Raw genomic sequence first — 19,734 nt, 5'->3', positions numbered from 1 at the left:
ACTACCCTAATGGCAGAAAATGAAGAGGAGCTAAAGAGCCTCTTGATAAAGGTGAGAGGAGAGTGAAAAGCACACTAAAAACATAACATTCAAAAAACTAAAATCATGGCATCTGGTCCCATCACCTCATGGCAAATAGAAGGGGGAAAAGCAGAAGCAGTGACAGATTTTATTTTCTTGGGCTTCAAAATCATTGCAGATGGTGGCTGCAGCCATGAAATTAAAAAATACTTGCTACTTGGAAGGAAAGCTATGACAAACCTAGACAGTGTGCTAAAAAGCAGAGACATTACTTGGCTGAGAAAGGTCCATAGAGTCAAAGCTATGGTTTTTCCAGTACTCATGTACAGATATGGAGAGTTGGGCCATAAAGAAGTCTGAGTGCCAAAGAATTCTTCATTTTGAATTGTGGTGCTGGAGAAGACTCTTTAGAGTCTTGGACTGCGAGATCAAGCCAGTCAATCCTAAAGGAAATCAACCCTGAGTATTCATCGGAAGGATTGTTGCTGAAGCTGAAGCTCTAATACTTTGACCACCTGATGAGAAGAGCTGACTCATTGGAAACAACCCTGATGATGGGAAAGATTGAAGACAAAAGGAAAAAGAGGAGGCAGAGGATAAGATGGTTAGGTAGCATCACTGACTCAAGGGACTTGAATCTGAGCAAACTCTGGGAGATGGTAAAGGACAGAGGAGCCTGGCTTGCTGCAGTCCATGAGGTAACAAAGAATCAGACATGACTTAGCAGCTGAACAACAACAACAAACCAGCAAATCCTGGACTCACAAGCACACAGCTTTATATCACAGCAAGTCACTGCATCAAGGCCCAAGGATTTAGTTTTCAAGCCCTCTTGGGAAGTGGAAATAATCAAAGAATGTAGTTCTTACCCCTTTCCAGGGGGCCTTAGGCACCACTCTCACCCCCAAACCCAGAGGTGAATGGAATTTTTTTTTTTTTTTTTAAAGAAAAGAGCTTTTTCATTTGGAGAACCAGAGCTTCATATCCACAGAGGCCCAAATGCCTTTCCACCAATCCCCTTGCATGATCATTCCCCTTTACAAAACAAATCATCTCCTATTCTGAACCTTTCCCTTACTTAGCCAAGTTAGTCAAATTCTCTTGTCTGACTAGAAGGAGAAGAGCTCTTTTTGTTGTATGCAAAAGCATGTTAGGAAGAACCCACATTTGATTTTGCACCAGAGTCCAATCTTACAACACTAAAATTTCCTGAATAGTTACAATAACTAGTTGTAAAGCATAATTAAAGAGCAAAAAACTTAAAAGTGTATCCATTCTCTCCCCTCTTCTCATGCTGGTGGAGCTAGTTTCCATTGTGGTTAGTCTCACAATCTTGTGAAAACACTTTCACCAACTTCTGGTGCCAGATCAGCTATATATTGTATAGGACCCAGGGCAAAATTAAAATGTGCACTGTTCAAAAGTTATTAAGAATTTAAGGACTTCCCTGGTGGTCCAATAGTTAAGAATCTGCCTGCCAATGCGAGGGACATGGGTTCCCTCCCCGGTCCAGGAGATTCCACATGCCATGATGCAACTAAGCCCATGTACCACAACTGGAGAAAGCCCACTTACAGCAGTGAAGACCCAGTGCAGCCAAAAAAATAAATATATAATTTTTTTTTTTCAAAGTTTCAAGACAGCAATAGCAGAACATTAACCCAAGTGTGGCATTTTTCTAAGGACAGGGCCCTGTGGACTGTATAGTTTGCCTGTTCATGTTCTGTGCTCAGCTCTCTAACCGCAGATGCTTACCATCAGGGCAGGAAACAACCATCCTGACCAAAACCAACTCAGTTCAGAGAGATGCAAATCTCTCTCCAGCACATGACTTTTACATCCATCTTTCCCCATGTGTAATATAAGTGGAAGACACTTGACAGAAGCTTTCCTAGAGTAAAAGAATAGTCTGCTTAAGTCTTGGTATTCATTTTTAAATTTTTTAAATTGAAGTATAGTTGATATACAATATTACATGTTACAGATGTACAGTATAGTGATTCACAAATTTTAAAGGTTATATTCCATTTGTATTTACAAGTATTTACTTATATTCCCCATGTTGTATAATATATTCTTGTAGCTTATCTTATACATAATAGTTTGTGTCTCTTAATCCCCTACCTCTATCTTGCTCATTCTTCCCTCCTTTCCTCCTAAAGCATTCATTCTTGCCAGTAGAAATTACTTGCAGCTTTCACAAGAGTTTTAATTTTTTTTCAGCTCGTATCCATTAAGGTTTACAATACTTAGTGTCCGAATTTTAGCCTGGTCCCTACAGACAAAGTTGAGAGGCTCACAAGCCCATGGGCCTCAACGGGAAAAAGCCACATTGGCCTGGTCTTACCATTGAAAAAGCAAGATATTATTGTACTGTGTGTGTTTGTATCTGTCTCCTATGTCTAGATGCTTTAATTAGCTCTTGTAGGTTTTCCAGGTGTCCAAACCAAATCACAAAAAAATGTCATGTGCTTTCTCCTTTCTGTTTGTTATATATTATCCTGTCTCTTGACATTCCACATTTACTATAGTGCATTTCTTTTAAAATTAACCGACAAATGGGAATTCCATGGCACTCCAGGGACTCCATGCTTTCATTGCCAGGGGCCTGGGTTTTCTTTTTTTCCTTAAGATTTATTTATTTATTTGGCTATGTCAGGTCTTAGTTTCAGCATGTGAGATATTTTTTAGTTGTGTGATGCAAACTTAGTTGTGGCATGTGGGATCTAGTTCCCTGACCAGAAATCAAACTCGGGCTCCCTGCACTGGGAGTCTTAGCCACTGGACCACCAGAGAAGTCCAGGGAGTTCAAGGGTCTGGGTTTGACCCCTGGTCAGGAAACTAAGGTCCTGCAAGCTGCATGGCACAGCCATGAATAAATAAATAAATATTTAGCTGACAAATACATCTTAATATTTCTTTGTGGGAAACTTGAAAGTTTGAGAATAAAGTTCATCTAGAAAAATAAATGCCTAGGAGCAATAAAGAAAACTGAGAAAAAGAAGAATTATTTGGGAGGGACTGGCCCTACCAGATATCAAGATATTCTATAAAATCATTGAAATTAAAGAAATACAAATACCGGGACAAATAGATCTTTGGAAGAAAATAGAATATACAAATAAATTAAACTTGTACCTATTTAGTTATAGTTCAGTTCAGTTCAGTCACTCAGTCGTGTCCGACTCTTTGCAACCCCATGAATCGCAGCACGCCAGGCCTCCCTGTCCATCACTAACTCCCGGAGTTTACCCAAACCCATGTCCATCGAGTCGGTGATGCCATCCAACCATCTCATCCTCTGTCATCCCCTTCTCTTCCTGCCCTCAATCTTTCCCAGCTTTAGGGTCTTTTCCAATGAGGCAACTCTTCGCACGAGGCAGCCAAAGTATAAGGGAGTGGCAATTCAACTCAGTAAAGAAGTGATTAATTATGTAGTAAATGGTGTTTCAAAAGTTAAAAATTAGTATTAAAAATATAACCATAATTGTAATGGAGGAAATGCAATAAAATACAAAATACATTTTAAATAATTTGGGGATTCTAAGCATGAGCCAAATCTAGGAACCATAAAGAAAACGACTGTTAAAAATGCCTATGTAACAGGAATTCACTGGGGATCCAGTGGTTAAGACTTGGTGTTTTCACTGTGGTGGCTTGGGTTCAACCTCTGGTCCAGAAACTAAAATTCTGCAAATAGCATGATGTGGCCAGGAAAAGAGAAAAGACAACAGACAAAATAGGAAAAAATTAGTAAAATATAAAACAAAAGTTTTATATTAAATAGTCAAAGTTTCCACAAATAAGTGTTAAAAAGATAAAAATCCAATAGAAAAATAAAAGTTGAACAATTTATGAAAGAAGTACAGTCTTCAATGATCACATGAAAGACACTTAACTTCATCAATAATACATCATATTACCTTATTAGGTATACAAAAGTTTAAAATTTGACCATTCTTAGCTCTGGTGAGGAAGTAGGTTTGGGTACTACCTATTTAAGGAGCAATAGGTATAAATCTAGTCATCTTACAGAAACATGAGTTAATGCTAGAAAAATCTATTCATTCCATTTTTGTACTCATTGCTGTGCATGAGCTTTCTCTAGTTGCAGTGAGCAGGGGCTTCTCTTATTGCAGAGCATAGCCTCTATGGCACTCGGGCTTCAGTAGTTGGGGCAAACAGACTCAATAGTTGCAGCTCCTAGACTCTAGAGCACAGGCTCAATAGTTGCAGCACATGGGCTTAGTTGCTCTGTCGCATGTGGAATCTTCTCCCATCAGGGATCAAACCCATGTCTCCTGCATTGGCATGTGTATTCTTTACCACTGAGCCAGCAGGGAAGCCCCGGTCTTTTTCAACTGATAGTCAATCTTGTTCAACTTATTCCTTTAAACTTTGCTATCCAGACTACTTATAGTTTCTGAAAACTGCAGTGGGGCTTCCCTGGTGACTCAGACTGTAAAGAATCTGCCTGTAATGAGGGAGACCTGGGTTTGATCCCTGGGTTGGGAAGATCCCCTGGAGAAGGGAATGGTTACCCAGTCCAGTATTCTTGCCTGGAGAATTTCATGGACAGAGGAGCCTGGTGGGCTACAATTCATAAGGTCCCGAAAGAGTCAGACGCGACTGAGCAATTAACTTTATTCGTTCATGTATATAAAAATGGATTCGTATATAAAGATGGATAGATAGATCCCTCATTCTACAATGTTCTTCCCTGCTTCTCCAAGCAATATACGTGGACTCGTCCTTCAAAACCCTTGTTCAGACTAGTCAACTGGCTTCATTCCTCTCCCTCAAACTATAGACTATGCAGGAAACACAACACACCAGGCCCCAACCCACTGTTGCCCCAAAAGCAGCTCCAGAGCCTAGCCAGGACCACTGGCTCCGCCCACGCCTACGCCCTTCAGGGTTCGAAGTCCCCGCCCACTTCGAGGAGTTTCCCAAAACCCAGCGCGGCCGTCGCCAGCCGCGCTAAGATGGCGACTCCCATGCATCGTCTCATAGCCCGAAGACAAGCGTAAGTTAGGGCCGGAGTTGGGCGGCGGGGCGGGCTGGGGGCGGAGAGAAGCGCGTCAGCGGGCTAGTGAGCGGTGCCGGCAAGCAGGGTCGGTGTCGGATCCTCAGCTTGATCTGGCGGAGGGTGGCCGTTTTTCTTACACGTCGCCTGCCCACAAGGGGCTCGGGCCGGGGCGAGAAGTTTGATGTCTGTGCACTAGCGATTTCGTGGAAGACGGCTGTGTAAGGCCGCTGGGCGGGACCTAGGGGTGACTGAAGAGAGTCTCGCGTTTGGTTCCCGCGAAGGGGACGTCCAGGAATTGGTTACTAAGTGATTTATGCCGATTTGCCCAACCCAGCCGGTGGGCAGCGGTGGGCGCACCCCACGAGTAACCAGGCGAAGCTTGTAGCCGGCGTCCATCACCCCTTATTCTCGCCGACGTAAACCTTCAGATTCCTGTTCAACCTCCAGGCCAGCTGGCTTTTCCTGCCCCATTGTAATCGCCTTACCTAGGAACAGCCTGACTTTTCTCCCAAGCTATCTTCTCACATTCTGCCATTCATTCTCTAACAGATAGTAATGTATGCATTACCTATCGCTTTATTGGGGTGTAAGAAAGTGTTCAAGACAGAATATCTGCTTTCAGGAAACTTACATTCTGTTGGTGGAAAGAGTCGATAAACGAAACATTTTAAGCAAATGCAGTTGATAGTAAGAGCTTTGAAGGAAATGAGATGGTGGGAAAAGAGAACGGTCCTGGTTAGGTTGGTTGGACTGGAAAGGCATCTCTGAAGAGGTGAGATTTGAACAGAGATGAAAAGTGTGAGAAGGGAGTCAGTCGTGAGAAGATTGGGGGAAAGAGCATCCAGAACGGCATAATTAATTTGAGACAGGAGAGAACTTACTTTCTAAGAACTGAAAGATACCCATTGTGGCGGCTAATGAGCGAGAGAAGGGAACAAGAGGTTTGCTGGGAACAGATAATGCAGGAGTTCGTGTCATATGCCCCTTTATTGTACAGCCTTTTTTTTTTCTTCTACCAATCTGCACACCCAAACAACATTCACCAGTTATTCACTCTCAGCCTTTCATGCCATCACTGTTTGCCTTTTTATAATACATCACTCAGTCTGCTCCAGTGTGTATATTTATATTCCTTTTTGTATTTATAGTTTTATTTTGGGGGGCTCCAATCTGCAGATGGTGTTTGCAGCCATAAAATTAAAAGACGCTTACTCCTTGGAAGGAAAGTTATGACCAACCTAGATAGCATATTTAAAAGCAGAGACATTACTTTGCCAACAAAGGTCCATCTAGTCAAGGTTATGGTTTTTCCAGTAGTCATGTATGGATGTGAGAGTTGGACGGTGAAGAAAGCTGAGCGCCAAAGAATTGATGCTTTTGAACTGTGGTGTTGGAGAAGACTCTTGAGAGTCCCTTGGACTGCAAGGAGATCCAACCAGTCCATCCTAAAGGAGATCAGTCCTGGGTGTTCATCGGAAGGACTGGTGTTGAAGCTGAAACTCCAATACTTTGGCCACGTCATGCGAAGAGTTGACTCTTTGGAAAAGACCCTAATGCTAGGAAGGATTGGGGGCAGGAGGAGAAGGGGATGACAGAGGATGAGATGGCTGGATAGCATCACCGACTTGATGGGCATGGGTTTGGGTAGACTCTGGGAGTTGGTGATGGACAGGGAGGCCTGGCGTGCTGCAATTCATGGGGTCGCAAAGAGTCTGACACGACTGAGTGACTAAACTGAACTGAACCGAACTGATTCTAGGAATCCTGATCCTTTTCTTCTCTCTTTGATCAGACTCTGCCTCTCATGTTGGATGAAAAGAGTTCCTTGATCATAAAGATAAAGACTTAGGGAATCAGAGTGAAGTAGTAGTATGCTTGGTGGAGGAAGAAGGCTTTTCCAAGATGGTTCTGAGATCAAGAATGGAGTAACAGTTCTACTTAAAGAGATATCCATTAAATGGTGTTACCAGGGTCTAATGTCTCTCAGGTTTGCTCTTTAGGATGTTGGTTCCATACTTGGATAGATCACTCCTTTGGTCCTAAAATGGCTGCAATATCTAGGGTTCTTTATATCATCTCAGCTTCAGGTTGATAGCATCTCATTGTCTAGATTGGATTACATGCCCTACCCTAAACCATGCCTATGGGAATATGAAGTTCTGATTAATTTGGATCTCATTCTCTTCCCTTGTGGCTCAGCTGGTAAAGAATCTGCCTGCAATGAAGGAGACCCCGGGTTGATTCCTGAGTTGGGAAGATCCCCTGGAGAAGGGAAAGGCTACCCACTCCAGTATTCTGGCCCGGAGAATTCCATGGACTGTATAGTCCATGGGGTCCCAAAGAGTGTGACGCAACTGAGAGACTTTCACTTTCCCTTTCTCTTCCCAGCATAATTGAATGGGTCTTTATAAACAATGGGTGGATAGGTCAGAGGAGGTGATGATGGCTAGATTGACTAAATCAGTGTCCACTTTTGAAAGTAAGACTTTTAGTGCTTTTAGCATAAGTTTTAGAGTATCACAGAGTTAAACAAATGTTCCATTTCTTCAGTATGCTTGGATTCCATACATGAGCTACACAGAAGTAAAAAACAAAGCTTTAGGGGCTTCTGGTGTTACTGGGAAGAAAACATGGTGTGTAACAAAACCTGTCATGGTTTAAAGGCTGTCAGGACAACTCCCAGGGAGTTGGAGACCGAGGGCCATTAGCGGCAAGGAGAGTGCAGGAAAATTTAGGGAATATTTTGGGAGAGAAGATAAAAGAGGAGGCTTTGCTTTTTATTTTATATTCATCAAAAAAATTTGTTTATAAAGAGCAGATAGCTCTTCCATCAGAACAATTTTTAAGCTACAAGTTATGAGAAGTGAGAAAGTACTATTGACATTGTTTTTAAAAGTCTTTGGACCAAAGGAGGAAAGGGGAGAAATTTGAACTTCCCATTCAGCAGATCTTTCAGGGACTTAACTCTGAATCATATTTAACTCAAACCAATTATATGCAGAATGAGAAGAGTAGAACTGATGCCCAGGATACTTGAGGAGTGGGTATTAGAGCCCTAAGCCACTCTGAATGTGTTTAAGGCACTTGACCCAGGTGATTTGGTCCCCAACATAACAGAAAATTTCCAAGTGAAATGGCTGTAGTGCTGCTGGTAATCTGAGGACCTCTGGCCAACAGGAGTGACGCTAAAGGACTGCTGCTGCTGCTGCTGCTGCTAAGTCGCTTCAGTCGTGTCCGACTCTGTGCGACCCCATAGACGGCAGCCCACCAGGCTCCGCCGTCCCTGGGATTCTCCAGGCAAGAATACTGAAGTGGGTTGCCATTTCCTTCTCCAGTGCATGAAAGAGAAAAGTGAAAGTGAAGTCGCTCAGTCGTGTCCGACTCTTAGCGACCCCATGGACTGAAGCCTACTAGGCTCCTCCGTCCATGCGATTTTCCAGGCAAGAGTACTGGAGTGGGGTGCCATTGCCTTCTCCGGCTAAAGGACTAGAAGTAGGCAAATGTTGTTTTGATTTTCAAAGTGAGAAGGGTAGATTCCACAAACTAGACTTGTGAACTTGGTATCCATTCCAGGCAAAATTCTGACTGGATATATTAAATCTGTTCAGAAATAAAAGCCAAGTTCATCAGGTATCAAATCATTACAGACTGATACCCTTATTGCCTTTTTTAGGTATTTGGATTTCAATAAGGCATCTTGGAAAGTCTCTCACAGTATCCTTGTGAACAAAAGAGAACTATTAGGTACATCAGTTGAACATCATGAACTAAGAGTATTGTTTAATGGGTTTAAGTAAATATACAGAGGTATCCCATGGTGGCTTCAGTGTGGTACTCAGTTTGATCTTGTCAACAATTTTTATAAATGACTTGGATGAGGACACGTGTGTGTTTATCAAATCTGCAGTTAACACAAAGCTAAGAGGGGTGACTTAATACAATGGATAACGAGATCCCAATCCAGAAAGGTCTTTACAGATGAACTCTATGTTGAGTCTAATGGGAAGAAATTTAACACGGGCAAAATTAAGTATTGTAGTAGTATTTTTTTATTTCAATTTCCAGTTGTTCATTGCTAGTATATTGACTTTTGTATACTGACCTTATATCCTATGACTTTATTAAACTCATTTATTAGTTTAATAATAAATGGAACTCTTGGGGATCCTCTAGATAGATAATCATTATTGATATTATATTTTTTGTTTATTTGATATGTACATTTTTAAGATTTTTGTTGCATGTTACCACATAGCCCTTCAGAAAGTTTCTGCAACTTACATACTCACCAGCATTTAAAAATGTATATTTTACTATATTCAGAGAGCCCTTCTCCACCTCTGTCAACCATAGGCTTAAAGTTTTGCCAATCTGGCAGACATGTCTTAATATTTCAGGTATCAAAGAAGGTTGTTTCACATAAAAAGGCTGTACTGTTAAAAACACTTCCTTAAACCTTAGCTTAAGCTATAGAAAAGGAATGTTATTAAATAGGGTATTCATTTGAAAAGAAATGCTTACTGGTCTTGTTTATGTTGAAATTATAGGTCTGTCTCAGCATTCTATATAGAATAGAAGATAGCATTCTATATAGAATATATAGAAGATATAAGTATTTTTAAGAATGATTAGTTAGTAAATGTTGATCTATTTACTTATTTTTGGCTGTGCCTCATGACATGTGGGATATTAACTCCCTGACCAGAGATCGAGTCTGTGCCTCTGTCACGGAAGCTTGGAGTTTTAACCACTGAACTATCAGAGAAGTCTCTAGTTAATGTTTAGAACATCATAAGTGGGCTTCAGATATTAGTGAAAGTTCTGTTTATAACAACAAAAAACAAACCCCACAGTGCTGGCCAATAATATTTTTAATAACAGATTCCATGCTATAAATTTCTTACAATATTGGGAAAACAAACTGTAAGTTGGAGAAGAAGACTTTAATTCCTTGATTCTGAAAGGATTCCATCCTCCCCCATAATTTCATTATTATGAAATATTGTGAAAGACTTTGAAATGGATTAAAAAAAAAAATAGATTACTGGCTCAGTTGTCTAATTCCCTATCCTGGCTATGTGACCCTATCAGGGCCTGTGCCTCATTGTCTTTGACCTATTTTAAAACTCTGTAAATTGGAGAAAAATCGAAGAGAAGATTCTTACCCATGCAAAGCAGTACAACTGATTCTTGTCCTGTGACTGTTGACCAGTTTTTAACTATTAGTAAATTTGTTTCCTGCATTTCTGACTACCCATATATGTGTGTTGTTTCGGTACTGTTCTAAACCAGTTCCACCATCTTGATTCCAACTGTCATGATTTTACATTTTTTACTAATTATCCTTTAATGTTTTTGATTTTATCATTTCTGGGATGCATATTACAATAGTTGTTGTTTAGTCACTAAGTCATGTCCGACTCTTTTGTGACCCCATAGACTGTAGCCCTGGAGAAGGCAATGGCACCCCACTCTAGTACTCTTGCCTGGAAAATCCCATGGATGGAGGAGCCTCGTAGGCTGCAGTCCATGAGGTTGCGAAGATTCGGACATGACTGAGCGACTTCACTTTCACTTTTCACTTTCATCCATTGGAGAAGGAAATGGCAGCCCACTCCAGTGTTCTTGCCTGGAGAATCCCAGGGATGGTGGAGCCTGGTGGGCTGCCGTCTGTGGGGTCACACTGAGTCGGACACAACTGAAGTGACTTAGCAGCAGCAGCAGACTGTAGCCCACAAAGCTTCTCTGTCCATAGGATTTCCCAGGCAAGAAATACTGGAGTGGGTTACCATTTCCGTTTCCAGGGGGTCTTCCCGACACAGGAGTTGAACCCATGTCTCTTGCTTGGCAGGTGGATTCTTTACCACTGAGCCACCTGGGAAGCCCTACATTACAATGTGTGTGCTAAGTCGCTTCAGTCATATCCAACTGTTTGCCACCATATGGACTGAAGGCTGTCAGGCTCCTCTGTCCATGGGGTTCTCCAGGCAAGAATACTGGAGTGGATTTCCACGCCCTCTTCCAGGGGATCTTTCCAACCCAAGGATCAAACCTATGTGTCTTACGTCTCCTGCGTTGGCAGGTGGATACTTTACCACTGGCACCACCTGTATATGTTAAATGTTAGTGATTCTTTTTACCTGAAAAGTGGGCAACTTAATATTAAGTCCGTAAAGTCTTTTATTATAGAAAGCCTTAACAATTTGCTGCACTATTACATATTGAGATAAACTCTGAAGTTATAGTCATGGTACTAGCAGTTGTTTACGGAAATTTATGAACTATTACTAGGCAAAAAGCTGACTCTTCTTTATTATCTTTTAATACTACTGCTGGATCTTAGTTCCTTACTTGAAACATTGATTTTTCACATTAGGATTGGCTTATTTTGGACAGGTGCTAAAAATAAGTTTTTTTAAATTAATTAATTTATTTTTGGCTTCACTGGGTCCTCCTTGCTGCATGTGGACTTTCTCTAGTTGCACTGAGCGGGGACTGCTCTCTAATTGTACACAGGCTTCTTATTGTGGTGGCTTCTCTTGTTGCAGAGCACGGGCTCTGCAGCACTTGGACTTCAGTAGTTGTGGTGTATGGGCTCAGTAGTTGCGGCTCCAGGGCTTAGTTGTCCCAAGACATGTGGATCTTCCCTGACCAGGGATCAAACTGTGTGTCCCCTGCATTGGCAGGCAGATTCTTAACCACTGGACCACCAGGGAAGTCCAAAATAAATTATTGTCAAAATTACAGAAGCTGGCCCACAATGTGGGAATTAATTAATGAAAAGCATACTATAAACAATATATGTTCTCTTAAACCCTTGCCTACTTTAACAGTCATTCATTTTACAAGCATTTACTGAACACCAATTATGTGTCCTCCAGGGATAAAAAGGTGACTGCTCTATGTCGAAATTAAAAGTCCAGCATCTCATGATGCACCCATGTTTGAGGAATTGCCAAGTATCATTAGTCCACATAGTTGATTAGCCTAATATGTAGACTGATAGTCACAGCTCCCATTTTTATATTATTTTATGCCAGATTCCTTGTTGCTTGCTATACAAACATCCCAGTTTGTAGAATGAGGATATTGTTCTCAAACTCGTTGGGTTGTCATGGGGATTAGATGTATTTATGCATAAGTAGTATTTAGCTAACTTCCTGACACACAGTAAGTATAAACCATGGTTATGGTCTTGTCTAATTCTCATAATAATCTAGTGAAGTAGATATTGTCCCATTTTTTAGAATAAGAAACTTAAGTTCAAAAATCAGCTTTCTAAAGAGCCTAAAACTATGTAGTGAAAGAGCCAAGATTTAAAAAAAATTTTATTGTGACCTATAACACGATCTACGAAAAAGTTCAGACAACATAAATATGTCCTTAATAAACGGTTATAAAAAGAACATCTCAAGCTACAGTAATAAAGACAGTACTGGCACAAAAACTGAACTATAGATCAGTGGAACAAGATAGAAAACCCAGAGATAAACCCACGCATCTACGGACACCTTATCTTTGACAAAGGAGGCAAGAATATACAGTGGAGAAAAAACAGTCTCTTCAATAAGTGGTCCTGGGAAAACTGGACAGCTACATGTAAAAGAATGAAATTAGAACATTTCCTAATACCATACACAAAAATAAACTCAAAATGGATTAAAGGCCAGAAACTATAACACTCCTAGAGGAAAGCATAGGCAAAACACTCTGATGTAAATCACAGCAATATCCTCTTTGACCCACCTCCTAAAGTAATGGAAATAAAAACAAAAATAAACAAGTGGGACCTAATTAAACTTAAAAGCTTTTGCACAGCGAAGAAAGCTATAAACAAGATGAAAAGACAACCCTTAGAATGGCAGGTAATAATTGCAAATGAAACAACTGACAGAAGATTAATCTCCAAAATATACAGTTCATATAGCTCAATACCAGAAAAACAAACAACCCAATCAAAAAGTGGGAGGAAGACCTAACAGTCATTTCTTCAAAGAGAAGTTTGCTGATCCCAATATAAAACCTTTCTAAACTCACTTATGAAAAAGTTGGCTTAAAACTCAACATTCAGAAAACCAAGATCATGGCATCCGGTCCCATCACTTCATGGCAAATAGCTGGGGAAACAACGGAAACAGTGAGAGACTTTATTTTGGGGGCTCCAAAATCACTGCAGATGGTGGCTATAGCCATGAAATTAAAAGACCCTTACTCCTTGTAAGAAAAGCTATGACCAACCTAGACAGCATATTAAAAAGCAGAGACATTACTTTGCCAACAAAGGTCCATCTAGTCAAAGCTATGGTTTTTCCAGTAGCCATGTATGGATGCGAGAGTTGGACTATAAAGAAAGCTAGCGCCGAAGAATTGATGCTTTTGAACTGTGGTGTTGGAGAAGATTCTTTTTTTTTTTTTTTTAAATACTTTATTTATTTATCTGACTGCACCGGGTTGTAGTTGCAGCACGCAGGATCTTTTTTCGTTTGTTTTAGCTGCAGCATGTGGGATCTTACTTCCCCAACCAGGAATTGAACCCAGGCCCCCGAATGCAGGCCCCCTGCATTGGGAACGCAGCATTTTAGCCACTGGACCACCAGGGAAGTCCCCGGGAGAAGATTCTTGAGAGTCCCCTGGACTGCAACGAGATCCAACCAGTCCATCCTAAAGGAAGTCAGTCCTGGGTGTTCATTGAAAGGACTGATGCTGAAGCCGAAACTCCAGTACTTTGGCCACCTGATTGGAAAAGCTGACTCATTGGAAAAGACCCTGATGCTGGGAAAGATTGAAGGTGGGAGGAGGGGGGATGACAGAGGATGAGATGGTTGGATGGCATCACCGAGTTGATGGACATGAGTTTGAATAGGCTCTGGGAGTTAGTGATGGGCAGGGAAGCCTGGCATGCTGCAGTCCATGGGGTCGCAAAGAGTTGGACATGGCTGAGTGACTGAACTGAAACTCACTTATGAATTCTAATTATTAAAAAAAATATTTGTGGACTTCCATGGTAGTCAGTGGTTAGGACTCCACACTCCCAATGCAGGGGGCACAGGTTTCAATCCTAGGTTGGGGAACTAAGATCCCACATTTCACACAGCATGGCCAAAGAATAAAATAAAAATTTATCTATAGAGTCTTTTGGATTTGCAATGCACATGATACATCATCAGTAAGGAATGACAGTTTTATTTCTTCCTTTCCAATTCTTTTATCTGTTTTTCTCCACTTGTCAATCTTAATTCAATCTCAGGGATTGAGATTTTTCTTTATCTCCTAGGTGACTAGAAGTTGGGCAGCACTTTAAACACCATTGCTTTATTCTTAGGGTAAAGCTCTTCAGAGTCCTAACTCTGAATGCATAATTTGTCTCCCTTGCTTGTTATAAGTGATGCTTGCTTACTCTCCTGAGTTGGGAGAAGGCCCCAGGACAAGAGTTGAGCTGACCACTCTGGGTTTCCCTCCTCTTCCATATCTTGGCTTGGTGATTTTTTAACCTCTTTGCTCTCTGATCCTTGAGCAGATTATTAAAAATGTTTTGGCTGTCTTTTCTAATTCTAAGCTGAAGAGTTGGTCTGAATTACCTAGTCTGCTGTTACTGGAATGGAATTGAGGAAACAAGATTTGAACTCAGTTCTGTCTAACTCTAAGGTCCAAGCCCTTAACCACTTACTATATTGCCTAGCAATTAAATCTAACAAATAATTTAAAGTGTAAAATGATGTTTATTTTTGAATTGTACCTTAAACATAAACATCATTTTATGCTTATATTGTTTATGTTTCTCACAGCAGAAAATGTCAAGTCAAAAATTTAAGGCCTATATTCTTATTTTTTATCCTGTAGTGAAGCAAATAAGCAACATGTAAGATGTCAAAAATGCTTGGAATTTGGACATTGGACTTATGAATGCACAGGAAAAAGAAAGTACCTACATAGGCCTTCAAGAACAGCAGAACTAAAGAAAGCTTTAAAAGAAAAGGAAAACAGATTATTATTACAACAAAGGTAAGGTTACATATGGTGTCCAAAGGAATATTTATTTTTATTTATAAAATTTATTAAGGGACTAAATATCTTATGATGGTTATCCAGATTTAGATTATAAATACTAGCTAATGTTTAATGAGTGTTACTGATGCAAGGCACCATGCTAAGCTCTTTGCGAGACCCAGCACAACCAAAATAAATAAAATTATTTTTAAAAACTTATTTCAAAAAGTGTATTTTAATGATACATCATTATGTGACTTGTGGAATTTATTTAGCATGGGAAGAATTCAAAGAACTAAGTGACATTGCTACACCATCTATCTGTCCAGGTTAACAAGCTTTCTCGGGGTTAAATCTGTAAAAATTAAATATAGGAATTAACTTGATACTGAATTCTGTCATAGTCAAGCAGTAAGATCCATGGATACAAAAACTAGAAAAAAAAGTGATGTCTTTAAAAGATACAGTTCCAGTAGAATATTTTATGTATGTGTGTGTGTTAGTTGCTCAGTCGTGTCCAACTCTTTGTGATCCTATCAGCTGTAGCCCGCCAGGCTCCTCTGTCCATGTAATTCTCCAAGCAAGAATACTGGAGTGGGTAGCCATTCCATAATAGTTACTAAAATTTATAATATATTTTACATTGTTTTAATCAATTTGCATAGTAGTAGTGATGATGGTAATTCAGCTCAGAATTTTTAAGCACTTTTAAAACTTTATGATCACATGTAATTAAAAGATACAATTTCAAGTTATGTTATGTCTGTTTTTACTGTAGACAAATATAAATGATCACTAAAATTTTCAGACATAAAAATATATTAGGATACATTCTGTGGGGAAAGGAAAATAAAAACACAGGTTCAAAGAGGAAAAGGGATAATGTAAAAGTACCAGTTGTTTAAAGATAAGCTTGTTCATATTTTTTAAAATTAATTATTATAGGTATCAAATTTTGTGGTATTTACAATTACCAAAATTATATAACAATTTTCTTTTTAAAATGTCAATATTTTATATAATATGCCAGAGTTTATACCCTCTGCAAATATTGAAACTTAGGATAGAAAAAAGATGAGGAGAAAACATAATTTTTTAAAATTCATTTGTTAGGAATGTAAGCAAAAAATGATAAGAGTTATGAATAATTTCATTTCAACATCTACTTTTGTTTTTCTAGTTGTATTACACAAGTATCTTGGTCTTAAAAAATACACACAACTGCATGAATTTGAGTTTTGGCTCTGTTACACAGACTGCTAATTATTTTGGTTCAGTGATAAAATTATGGAAGTGTGTGAATTTTAGTGATCTTGAATTCTTGTGGTATGACTTAACAAATGTACTTCTACCATTTATTTTAATTGCAAAAATGACAATTCTTTAGTAAGTAATTCCATCGTGTGAAACAACTTTACGTAAATACATATTTATATTTGAAGATCTGGGAAATAAGGATAGAAGCATTATCTAGGATATGCAGAGAAGTTCAGAATATAACAATGTTAAATATATAGGACAGTGTAGAGTAATAGAAGTAATTCTGTAATTTGAAAGCCTGATTTAGTAGGCATGTTGTTTGGCAGCTGTGTAGCAGCAAGCCATTTGTATATTTAAAATCACTCAGAAATCACCAGACTTTTTTCTTTATAAATAATGTAAGGGAGCATAATCTTAAAGTATTAAGTCTCTGGTTTTAAAACTGAACATTTGGAGGACATGCAGAAAAATCAATGGTTTGGGAGGTTTTTTGGTTTTCTGTTTTTAAAATTTTTTTGCCTGTGCCTAGTGGCATGTGGGATCTTAATTCCCCAGCAAAGAATAGAACCCACGCCCCCTACAGTGGAAGCACAGAGTCTTAACTACTAGACCGCCAGGGAAGTCTCAAGAAATGGGGCTTTTTAATTTTTATTGGAGTATAGTTGATTCGGGCTTCCCTGGTAGCTCACAGTGGTAAAGAATCTGCCTGACAATGCAGGAGACTTGAGTTCGATCCCTGGGTTGGGAAGATCCCCTGGAGAAGGAAATGGCAATCCACTCCAGTATTCTTGCCTGGGAAATCCCATGGACAGAGGAGCCTGGTGGGCTATAGTCCATGGGGTCACAAAGAGTCAGATAGGACTTAGTGACAAAGAACAACAATTGTTGATTTACAATGTTGTGTTAGTTTTAAGTATACACAAAATGAATCATTTAATAAAAATTTTTTTAATTAATAGTTGCTTTTCTTTTTATATAAAATGACCACTTATAATACCATTCTAGAAAACCAAATTATGAATTACAATTGTTCTGCTATTATTTGCTTTGTTCTATTGTTCACTGAGTAGTTGATTTAGCTGTGTCAACCTAAGTTCAAAATTAAAAAAGAAGCAAATTAGTGTGTTTGCTCATCTTAACTATTAACTTACCTGACTTTTAAAATACAGTTGATACCATCAGTCTTAAGAGCTAGTTAATTTAACTGCATGTATCACACATGCGTGCTCATTTGTGTCCTATTCTTTGTGACCTTATGGCCAGTAGCCCACCAGGCTCCTCTGTCCATGGGATTTTTCAAGCAAGAATACTGGAGTGGGTTGCTATTTCTTCCTCTAGGGGATCTTCCCAACCTAGGGATAGAACCCCCATCTCTGTGTCTCCTGCATTGGCATGCAGATTCTTTACCACTGAGCCACCTGAGGAGCTCATGCATGTACCGTATACACCCTCAGTAGAAAACTTTTCTCTTGGTTATAATAAGAAACACTGGACTCTCAGTACATGTTACAAAAGACAAAGTTTTTCTCCAGTGTAAGACAGTTTTGGGGATATCAGAAGGGTTTGTCTGAGCTGTTTATAATCACTCTATTAACAAGAGCTCCTCCCCCCTTTCCCTGTTGCTTATCAGCATTGGAGAAGCTAATGTAGAAAGAAAGACCAAGAAGAAAAGGTATGTGTGGCTTTAATATTATATAGGTAATATATAATAATAGTTGGAGGGATAGGGTGGTTGATTTTAAAATAATAGTTACAAGATTTGGATCTGAAGTCTCTTGTTTGCGATTTATGATTAAACATCATCCTGTTTTCTGATACCGTCCTCTGTTTACTTGTCTCGAGTTTCTTCCTTTGTTTCTCCTTTTTCTCCAACTTTCCAGGGTCCTTATACCTGGGAATTGTAAGTAATTTCTCTTGTCTTAGATTAGGAAATGTTATTAGAAATTATTGGTGAGAAATTATTGACCAGCTGTATCTTGTCTAAAATAGTTAAGGTTATGAAACATTTACCACTGTACATGAGGTTTAAATAAACCCAGTTGTTAAACTGCAACTGTATTCGAACATTCACTCTGAAGCATAATATATTATGTTCACTTTTCTCAAATTGCATCCAAGAGATTTAAAGACCTTGTGGTTGGAGTGAAAGGGTGGACACGTTAGAGTTACTAACAGTTAGGCAATCCATAAAGCATCAAATCTTAGAGATACCATACTGGCAAAGCTTCAGTATACATATATATATGCATAACACTCAAGTGAAATTGCTTTTAAACATTCTATTAAATGTCGTCTTCTCATGTATATAATTGTTTAATAGGTCTAAGAGTGTAACCAGTTCCAGTAGCAATAGCAGCGACAGTTCAGCCAGTGATTCTTCATCAGAGAGTGAAGAGACATCTACCTCATCTTCCTCAGAGGACAGTGACTCTGATGAAAGCTCCTCCAGTTCATCATCTTCCGCTTCCTCCACAAGCTCCTCCTCATCCTCTGATTCAGACTCAGATTCCAGCTCTTCCAGTAGTAGCAGCACCAGCACAGATAGTAGTTCTGATGATGAACCACCAAAGAAGAAAAAAAAGAAATAGAATTGCTCCATCCATATTGGACTAATGGACTGAAAACAATGTGATTCTCAGAAGGGAATTCAGAATGTGTTATGGCCAAATAGGTTAACTGGCCAACATTTCTAGAGTTCAGGAGTTTCTAAATGTTTTACATTGTAAGAGCATAAAAAAGTATTAATAATGGATTTTATATATATATATATATATATATATATATATTAAAAGACTTTTTTTATTTTAGGGGTGAATCTTGTTTTTCTTTTTTATCTTTAAAATATATCTCTAAAATTAAAAAAATAAAATAAAATAAAAATAAAATATATCTCTAAAATTAATCAAAGCTAAAATCTAGTAAATCTGTTTTTGTGATGAAACCTATCTTTTCTCCCTGTGAAATAACGCCATACTCTGTTCCATGTTAGTGCTGTGTATCAGACATTTTTCAGGATAATGCATCAGAATATCTGGCAGTGAATTTCTAATGGTTTTGGCTGTATGTTATTATGTAAGATTTAATACATTAGAAGCTTAGGAGTTTTCCTACTGTTACTAAATGTGCTCTATTTTTGTGTTTATGTTCGGAAAGTTGTTCTGACTTCTTGTCCTAAATGAAAAGTTAAAGAAACCTATTAATAAATTTATACCTTTTGGATGGTACAAATTTCAGGTTACTGTGTTTTATCATTCATTTTCTTCTGGTTCTTAGAGTTACCCTTTTCTGAAGAAAATTATTCTAGAGGAACTTAAAAAAGAACAAAAATTCTGAAACTACATAGGAGTCTAGTCTTGGTGCCTTTGGATAAATTCAATGTGTCAGAAAAGAAAACCGTCATTTAAAAAGCTAACTTATGTAAAAGGGATATAAATACT

The 19,734-nt window shown here is 39.0% G+C and overlaps 1 protein-coding gene across 2 annotated transcripts; it reads left to right on the top strand.

The window, feature by feature from the left end:
* Positions 1-4,988: 4,988 nt before the first annotated feature.
* Positions 4,989-19,099, top strand: ZCCHC10 (zinc finger CCHC-type containing 10). 2 transcript variants are annotated; one of them, XM_081500282.1, is made up of 4 exons: positions 4,989-5,047; positions 14,891-15,052; positions 17,928-17,969; positions 18,618-19,099. In XM_081500282.1, the coding sequence occupies exons 1-4, from the start codon at positions 5,007-5,009 to the stop codon at positions 18,883-18,885; spliced, it is 513 nt and encodes a 170-aa protein (XP_081356408.1). In that variant the 5' UTR covers positions 4,989-5,006; the 3' UTR covers positions 18,886-19,099. The 2 variants fall into 2 exon arrangements, with proteins under 2 accessions (XP_081356408.1, XP_081356409.1); XM_081500283.1 differs by lacking the exon at positions 17,928-17,969.
* The last annotated feature ends 635 nt before the right edge of the window (positions 19,100-19,734 follow it).

This window comes from Giraffa tippelskirchi, chromosome 6 (assembly GCF_054371585.1).
Source record: "Giraffa tippelskirchi isolate mGirTip1 chromosome 6, T2T-mGirTip1v1.2.pri, whole genome shotgun sequence".
NCBI lineage: Eukaryota > Metazoa > Chordata > Mammalia > Artiodactyla > Giraffidae > Giraffa > Giraffa tippelskirchi.
The sequence above is the reverse complement of the archived record's forward strand: the minus strand, read 5'-3'. Positions and strand labels throughout refer to the sequence as shown.